Genomic DNA, 9515 nt, shown 5'->3' on the forward strand with positions numbered 1-9515 from the left:
CGAGAAAGCTTCATAGTGCTTTTAGAAATCAGTTTTAGGATATATTGGGAATAATGAATTTTTGTATCAGCTTCTAAAGGACAAACTTGTCATATTAAAAATGTCTTTTGGCGCCCCATCATCTTTCCGTCCTTTTCTTCCCACTTTTGGGCGGAAAAATTTTCAACAATTGGAGGGAGATTTTATCCGTTCATTTCACTTCTTTTCTGTACTTGTTAAACTCCCAAAGGAAAGAAATGGTTGTCCTTTCTCTCTGAATACTTTATTTTCTGTCCATTTCACCCTATCCAAATGAAGCCTTACACTAGAGGGAGAGAAGGAGAGGAAACTAAGTGAGAGGCTTCTCCAGAATCCTAGGATCAATATAGGTATCTTTATTTTATTCTTATCACGTGCCATCTCCTCGCTGTAGGTGCTTGCATGATGATTTGGTCTTGAATTGGCCCGTTTGTCAAATAAGTTTTTTGAGTGTTTGTCTAAAATTTTATTGTAACTTACTCTAGAAATTTTTTAAAAAAATATTGAATTGTGTTTTTTTTAAAAATATTTTAAAGTAAATAGTTTAAAAATTTTGAAAAATTTTTTGAAGTTACTGAAAGTTTTCAAAAAGTTTATTATAAATAAATTTGGCAAAAAACTTAGCTGGCAAACAAGGTCTTGGTTCGCACGTTAATTTGGTCACTTTGAGCCTGCGGTACAAGACAGAGTTGGCCTCTTCTCCTATTCCAGAGTACCACCCTCAAACATCCTTAAGTTTTTATTTTTTTGAAATTTGATTTTTGCTACTGAGTAGTGAGTGGGAGTGCTTTTTACCTGCTATTTCTTGTTTCAGCCGGCGACGTTTCCTGTGTAAGTCTGGACACCTGGAAACTAATCCTTGCGCTTTTTGTTGTTCCTTCTCATCTCGTCTGCTAAAAATTTTGGTCCTTTTTTTCGTTTTTGTGAAGTCATTTCTGAAGATGGCACTAACAAAGTCGTATAATGATTGACATTGTTTAGGTTAGATGTTTTGAGGTCTGAAGGCTGCTGTTTATAATCTCAATTCTGATCATGTTTGGTTTGAGAAATGTTTAGCTGGATCACTCCTTTCTAACTTCTTCTTTTTGAGTGTTTTCCGTTTCTTTTCCTTCTGGGTCTGCCCAAAATGCTTTCAAAGTACTGCGCATCATCCCAGATTCTAAAATGGAATTAGTAATTGCAGTACCGAAACTGCAGCCTCCTTTACTTTGAAAAGAGGAGGAGGAGGAGGGGGGGGGGGGGGGGGGGGCGGCCAATTTTGATTTCATTTCTGCCTTTTGTAATAATTTATAATAATAACCTTTTGGATTCTTATTCTTTTAGCTGAGTTCTCCAAGTATTGTTTTAACATGCTCATCTTGTTTCCTTCTCCAGGAGAATGAAAGGATGAATTCTTTGTGAGATAAAATCATTGTATGGCTATGCTGTATGTCGGTTTGGCAGAGGTCATAGCAAAGATGTCTTCACCTATTTGGATCACATCGCTTTCTTGTTCCGCTTCTGTGGTACAATCCTCAGAGGATTCCACAGTTTCAGCCTTTGTTCAATGGCTAAGGTTCCTTTTCCTGTCTCCCTGTCCTCAGAGAGCTCTGTCATCTTCCATTGCCATTCTGCTGTGGATAGCTTTCCTTGTTTTTGCAATACAAAAACTATGGTCTAGATTTAGTACCAAACATGAATTGAGTTCTAACCTCAGCAAGCCTCTCATTGAGAGCAGCACACCGCCTGTTAGAGCTAACCTTTGGTATAAGTTGACTCTGATTGCGACCGTTGTTTTAGCCTTATCTTCCTTAATTTTGTGCATTCTGGCATTCAATGGAGGTAACCAGGGCTCATTGAGGGTTGTCGATGGACTATTTTGGTTGCTTCAGGCATTAACCCATGTAGTGATCACAGTACTAATTCTCCATGAGAAGAGGTTCAAAGCTGTTACTCATCCATTATCTCTTCGGGTTTACTGGATTGCAAGCTTCATTATCCAAGTTTTGTTCGTCACTTCGGCGCTTATCCGCATAATATCTGCCCGTGAAACTGATTCAGTCTTGAGAGTAGATGACATTGTTTCAATAACTGCATTTCCTTTGTTGATTATTCTTCTGATTGTTGCCCTTAAGGGGTCTACCGGTATCCTAGTAATTAGATGTTCTGAATCAATAATAAATGGAGAGACCACATTATATGAACCACTTCAGGATAAATCCTCCAATGTGAGTGGGTTTGCTACAGCATCCATTGTATCAAAAGCTTTTTGGCTCTGGGTTAATTCTCTTTTGGTAAGAGGCTATAAATCCCCTCTAAAGCTTGATGATGTCCCAATTCTCTCACCACAGCATAGAGCTGAGCGCATGTCAGAGCTGTTTCAACAGAAGTGGCCTAAACCTGAAGAAAAATCAAAGCACCCTGTGAGAACTACATTGTTTCGCTGCTTCTGGAAGGAAGTTACCTTCATTGCCATCCTTGCCATTGTGAGGCTTTGCGTCATGTATGTGGGGCCTACACTGATCGATCGGTTTGTTGATTATACATCTGGGAAGAGGACCTCAATTTATGAAGGATACTACCTTGTAGTTGTTCTCTTGATATCCAAGTTTGTGGAAGTTCTGAGCTCACACCAGTTCAATTTTAACTCCCAGAAACTTGGGATGATGATACGCTCCACACTCATTACTTCATTGTACAAAAAGGGTTTGAGACTTTCATGCTCAGCAAGACAAGCTCATGGTGTTGGACAGATTGTAAACTACATGGCCGTGGATGCGCAACAGCTTTCTGATATGATGATACAACTGCATGCCTTATGGTTGATGCCATTGCAAGTTACCGTTGCCTTAAGTATCCTCTATACTTACCTAGGCATTTCGACCATTGTAGCGTTACTTGGACTTGTATCCATTATGGTGTTTGTGGCGTTTGGGACTGGAAGGAATAACCGGTTCCAGTTCAATATCATGAAAGATAGGGACTCCAGAATGAAAGCAACAAATGAGATGCTTAACTACATGAGGGTAATCAAATTTCAGGCTTGGGAAGAACATTTCAACAAAAGAATTCAATCTTTCCGTGAATCAGAGTTTGCATGGCTAACCAAATTCTTGTACTCGTTTTGTGCAAATATTATTGTGCTCTGGAGCACACCAGTATTTATAGCTACATTGACATTTGGAAGTGCGATCCTGCTGGGGGTTCCACTTGATGCAGGAACAGTCTTCACTGCTATCTCACTCTTTAAAATGTTGCAAGAACCTATTAGGACCTTCCCACAGTCTATGATTTCACTCTCACAGGCAATGATATCACTGGATAGGTTGGATAGGTACATGATGAGTAAGGAACTGATGGATGATTCAGTGGAGAGGGTGGAAGGTTGTGGAAGTGAGATTGCTGTGGAGGTGGAAGATGGGGCTTTTAATTGGGATGAAGAAAGCAGGGAAGAAGTTGTAAAGGATTTGAATTTTATGATCAGAAAAGGCGAGCTTGCAGCGATTGTTGGGACTGTAGGATCAGGGAAGTCTTCACTTCTGGCATCAATTCTTGGCGAGATGGATAAAATATCAGGAAAGGTACATATGAAATATTTTTCAGGGCCTTATCCCTATATCAAATTGATTACTTCACATTTGTCACTGGAAAAGTACTCTTTTTTTTTTAGTGTGCCTTGTGTATTTATTTCTGTTCATTGTATGGTTCGTAATCTGATTGTTGCCTTGCACGTAATTTGTCCAAGTAATAGACTATTCAGGGATTTCACTCATCCTCTTCTTCTCCGCGTCACAGATTCTCATTTTGCTGATACGATTTAAATGTCGTATTGTGTTATTCAGCAGACAGCATGAGCACAAAGTGTTTATCTTATGGTATACATGAGCACAGTGATTTGTTTTCTCTGGATGTCTTGCTTGTGCATCAGAGCTTGGTAACTGGAAGATTTTGCCTTTTGCTACTTGTGGCCGACAGACCTAAGTTTGCCCAGTTGTTGGTTCAAGTAATTGGAAACATTATGTCTATATTTGAAAATCACATATATTGTAATTTTTGTCTGTGAAAAATTGGTTCAATTTCAACTTCCAAAGATGTAGGTCCAAATGATTCAACCATCAAACTCTAACCAGATTACCTCTGAAACATCGACCAAATCTTCACATAAACTTCTTGGGTTGGGGTGCGTATTTGTCCTCGTTATTCGACTCTTTGGGGGTTATGATTTACATATTGAATGATGGGCTATTTGTCATTTTCCAAACCCTAAAGTTCTTATCCTTGGGAACACCTTTTAGTATCATTGGTGAACTACTTCTTAATAGGGGCAGCCCATTATATTCTTCTTTGTTGGCCACAAGTTGGTTGTGAGGAAAAGCTTCCTGAGTGTCATGCAGGAAAGCTTCTTATTTTATAATGCTAACACATTTCATTACAAGCTTACCAACTATTTGTTGCTGCAGCTCAGGGTTTGTGGTACCACAGCTTTTGTTGCACAAACCTCATGGATTCAGAATGGGACAATTCAAGAAAATATCCTTTTTGGTCTGTCAATGAACCAAGAGAGATATAAGGAAGTTCTTAGGGTTTGTTGTTTGGAGAAGGACTTGGATATGATGGAGTTTGGAGATCAGACTGAAATTGGAGAGCGTGGCATCAATCTAAGTGGTGGGCAAAAGCAGCGAATTCAACTTGCCAGGGCTGTTTACCAAGATTGTGATATCTATCTACTTGATGATGTGTTTAGTGCAGTTGATGCTCAAACTGGTTCTGAAATATTCAAGGTGATAAGAGTTTTGAAATGATTTTCAAAATGGTTGTGATATCTATATCTTGAAAGTATTTAATGCTGTTTTAAGATGTCCTATTTCTCCAATTATTTGCCAAATTAGATGTGACCTGATGTTTGTAGTAGCTATAGTCACTGATATAATTTTCTCAGTTTGGTCCTCTTCTTCTCCATTTTCTTGTTATTACTGTTAAATGAGAACCAGAACACAAGCCTGCTACTTGCGAATGCCCATTTGTTAATGATGTATGATGCTTTTGTTGAAATTTTATGTTGATCCCTTGGCTTCATTCCTTGTAGGCTCCAATTAACATGATTATTAAGCTTTGAGTGACATGCTTGTTAGTTGATACATATTGTTCTGCATTGACATTGTGATTCGTCTTTTTAGTTTCAATTGAAGTTGTGATATTCCAGTAGCCCTTGTTGTTAGTTTGTCAGTTATTAAATGCTGTTTAACACTTTCCAGTCTCTCTTGCAGGAATGTGTTAGAGGAACCCTTAGAGAGAAGACCATTTTGCTTGTTACACACCAAGTTGACTTCTTACACAATGTTGATCTGATCCTAGTATGTCCTATGCTCATTTATTCTCCTCCTTTCCTAGGTTGTACATGTGTATATGTGGATTCTGGCATCATAGACTTGACCTCTTAATATTGAAACCAGGTTATGCGAGATGGGATGATTGCTGAATCCGGAAATTACAATGATCTACTTGAATCTGGGAAGGATTTCAAATCTTTGGTGGCTGCGCATGAGTCATCTATGGAACTTGTTGAGGCAGAAAGCTCCAAGCGCAGGAAAACTTCAGTTGATCAACCAACATCTCCTCAAGCATCTTTTAGTCCTAGACAAGAAAACGATGACATGAAATCTCAAGAACAGACCCAATCTGATCGGGGAACTTCTAAACTTATCAAGGAAGAGGAGAGAGAAACTGGGAAAGTCAGCTTACATGTTTATAAACTATACTGCACTGAATCTTTAGGGTGGTGGGGTGTGATTGCGGTGTTGCTGATTTCTGTGTTGTGGCAAGGGTCATTAATGGCGGGTGACTACTGGTTGGCTTATGAAACATCAGGAAAGCGTGCTATGTCATTCAATCCTTCTGTTTTTATTGGGATATATGCTATTATAGCAGCTGGTTCCTTTGTGCTGATATTGATGAGAATTTTTTTACTTACATTCATGGGGCTTAAGACGTCCCAAATATTCTTCAAAGGAATTCTTCACGGCATATTGCACGCTCCAATGTCATTTTTTGATACTACACCTTCTGGAAGAATTTTAAGCCGGGTAACGTTTTCTGCACTTTCGGGTTGGGTTGTCCATTTTGGTGCCAAGCTGGAAAAAATAAAATCACGTCCATATGTACATTTAGCTACATTAGATTACATGGGGAAAAAACTAGATTATATAAAAGAAATGTTCAAAGTAACTGAACATGTTTCAATTACTGGATTCATTGATATGTTGTTTCATAAAATTTTGCAGGCGTCAAATGATCAGACTAATATTGATGTATTTGTCCCACTTTTTACCAACTTTTTCATTTCCATGTACATCACACTATTTGGGATCATCATCATCACATGTCAAAATGCTTGGCCAACCGTCTTACTATTGATTCCACTTGGCTGGCTGAATTACTGGTTTCGGGTATGTGCATCATTTATGGAGCTTAAAGGTTAAATTGTTTCAGTGTAACTAAGACTTTAAACCGTTCTTTGGCAAGAGATAGATAATTAGTGCTAAGACTAAGTTATTCCTCATTTGGGTTGCAGGGGTACTATCTTGCAACATCACGTGAATTGACTCGGCTTGACTCTATTACAAAAGCACCAGTTATCCATCACTTCTCGGAAAGTATATCTGGAATTACGACAATCCGTTGTTTCAGGAAGCAGGAAAGGTTTTGCCAGGAAAACGTTAACCGTGTGAATTCGAACCTGCGTATGGACTTCCACAACTATGGGTGCAATGAATGGTTGGGTTTTCGTTTGGAACTCATGGGGAGCTTCATCCTTTGCATTTCTGCATTGTTTATGATCGTGTTGCCGAGCACTATCATCAAGCCAGGTGTATAATCTACTTAAATCCTTATTAATGACAAAGTACTAGTTTTTTTGGTTATATTGATATAAAGGCATGACTCCCGATTTATCAGTTCGTGGTATTATTACCTGGGAAAATAAGGTTGTTAATAGGTTAAAACTGAAGACATAGTTTTCATCTTTCTTGACGAAATAGACTCATAACTGGTCAACTGGATTATTAAACCTTTGAAATATCATAATATCTAGTATAATCAACCTCTTTTTCTTTTCTATCATTTTAATGGGATTTCTCAAGTTCATTAGTAAAGGAATTTTCAAAGATCAGGTTACAGAATTAATTTCTTCATATAATTCTCAGTTGATTCCTGTTATCATTTGCTGCCTACAAAGTTTATAAATGGATGATACAACTGGAAAATATAATGTCCCTTCCAGTCATCATTCTCCTCTGTCCTTGCTACTGCAATTAGCTTTTGCAATAGAGATGTTACTGATCTACACTTTGCTGCTCAGAGAACGTGGGGTTATCTCTCTCTTATGGATTGTCCCTCAACAGTGTGCTTTTCTGGGCAATATATGTCAGTTGTGCTTTGGAAAATAAAATGGTTTCAGTTGAGAGGATAAAGCAATTTACAAATATACCATCAGAAGCAGACTGGAAGAAAGAAGATTGCCTTCCTTCTCCAGAGTGGCCAAACAAGGGCAATGTTGAGCTCATAGACTTACAGGTAGCTCAATCTGTATTTCTTCAAGTTTTTATGATGAATAGCTGCTTCATTAATATGGTATTCTGTAAGTTTCCAGAGATTCATTTGTATGTATTCTGAACAGGTAAGATATCGTACAAATACCCCTCTGGTTATCAAAGGAATAACACTCAGCATAAAAGGGGGTGAGAAGATTGGTGTTGTTGGTCGAACTGGGGGTGGAAAATCAACTTTGATCCAGGTTTTCTTTAGGTTGGTGGAGCCTTCAGGAGGAAGAATCATTATTGATGGCATTGACATTAGCACTCTTGGGCTGCATGATCTTAGGTCTCGATTTGGAATCATCCCTCAAGAACCTGTTCTTTTTGAAGGAACTGTGAGAAGCAACATTGATCCAATTGGACAGTATTCTGATGAAGAGATATGGAAGGTAAAGAGAACTATTACTGTTAGTAGTTGAGTTTGGACCTCAAGCTAAATAGATTTCCCCCAGCATGTGCCATGGTTTTAACATTTTCTAGTATGCAGCATCTGTCGACTGTGGTTACTTCACTTTTTTAATGTGTGATTTTGTGATTCTGTTCCATACATAGAAACCATGCTTGCCGAGATTGGTTGTAGCGTCTTAGTTCTTCTGTTTTTTTATAGTTAATACTCACGGATCCGTGAACTTATGAACCACAGAGCCTTGAGCGCTGCCAACTGAAGGAGGTAGTAGCTGCAAAGCCCGATAAGCTGGACTCTTTAGGTACTGTAGTGTAATTCTGATCAGTTGCTTCTATTTTGTTCTCAGTTGCTGTTATTAGTTATCAATGCTACCGCTGAAAGAATACGAATTTTCACTGGTTAATGTTTTTAGTTGTTGATAATGGAGAAAATTGGAGTGTCGGGCAGAGACAGCTTCTCTGTTTGGGACGTGTAATGCTAAAACGCAGCAAACTTTTATTTATGGATGAGGCGACTGCCTCAGTTGATTCACAAACAGATGGCGTGATCCAGAAGATCATCAGGGAGGACTTCTCTTCCCGTACAATTATAAGCATTGCCCATAGAATTCCAACAGTTATGGACTGTGATAGAGTTCTTGTAATTGATGCAGGTTTGTGGCTCTCCCACCCCGTAGTTCAGCCATGCTTCATCACATACTGACATTAGCGGACCTAGTACCATTCTGAAGTCAAGCATCTTTGTTTTCATTTATTTTTCGTTTCTTATTTCTTGAGCAAATAATTCCTCTGAGAACAAGTAGACTGTCAAAATGTCGCCATTTTGGCCTACCTTTGATCTGTTCCTGATTGCATGCAGCCAGATTACCTAAATTAATCATGCGCTTTTTTCCTATGATTCTGTTGCGCTCTGACTTTGCCTGATCTGGGTTTATTCTTCATGATTGCACCTAATAGAGATTTCCTGCTTTCACCGAAGCTCGGTGAAATGATTATTGTTTTTCTTTTTGTGCATTGAACAGGTAAAGCAAAGGAATTTGACAAGCCATCGAGTTTGCTGGAGAAGCCTTCTCTCTTTGGAGCATTGGTTGAGGAGTATGCCAACCGATCTTCTGAACTCTAGCTCTGATTCTAGCATTCTTGGAATGGGCTGAAGATTGATTCTTGTTGGTTGAATTATATTTTCCACAACTTCGGCCCTGTTTGGCAAACCTGAGTTTTTTGGAAATTTATTTAAAATTTTACTGTAGATCACCGTAAAAGTTGTAGAAAAACTTTTGTAAGATGAAATTTTTTTTTTCTTTTCATTTTTTTTCTTTCTTTTTTCTGTTCTTTCCTCCCTTCCCCTTCCCCCTCCCCTGTTCCCTTTCCCAAAATTGCTGAAGCAGCAAAAGAAAACTTTTTTTTTTGCATTTTTTCTCTCCCCATCTCCTACCCGCCACCCCTCTTCTCCCTCTCCCTCTCCCTCTTCCCCTCTTCTTCCTCTTTTGGCTTGCCGCTATATTAAAATCTTGTGAACAG

General features: G+C 38.7%; 1 protein-coding gene across 2 annotated transcripts; it reads left to right on the forward strand.

Annotated features, from left to right (window-relative positions):
- The first annotated feature begins 298 nt into the window (after positions 1-298).
- Positions 299-9257, forward strand: LOC113756088 (ABC transporter C family member 14-like). 2 transcript variants are annotated; one of them, XM_027299883.1, is made up of 12 exons: positions 299-368; positions 1393-3578; positions 4458-4778; positions 5265-5351; positions 5451-6080; positions 6279-6443; positions 6569-6863; positions 7355-7569; positions 7673-7978; positions 8233-8296; positions 8408-8647; positions 9017-9257. In XM_027299883.1, the coding sequence occupies exons 2-12, from the start codon at positions 1434-1436 to the stop codon at positions 9115-9117; spliced, it is 4569 nt and encodes a 1522-aa protein (XP_027155684.1). In that variant the 5' UTR covers positions 299-368; positions 1393-1433; the 3' UTR covers positions 9118-9257. The 2 variants fall into 2 exon arrangements, with proteins under 2 accessions (XP_027155684.1, XP_027155685.1); XM_027299884.1 differs by lacking the exon at positions 299-368 and adding an exon at positions 797-849.
- Positions 9258-9515: the final 258 nt, after the last annotated feature.

The sequence above is a fragment of the Coffea eugenioides genome, unplaced genomic scaffold (assembly GCF_003713205.1).
Source record: "Coffea eugenioides isolate CCC68of unplaced genomic scaffold, Ceug_1.0 ScVebR1_1957;HRSCAF=2900, whole genome shotgun sequence".
Classification (NCBI taxonomy): Eukaryota; Viridiplantae; Streptophyta; class Magnoliopsida; order Gentianales; family Rubiaceae; genus Coffea; species Coffea eugenioides.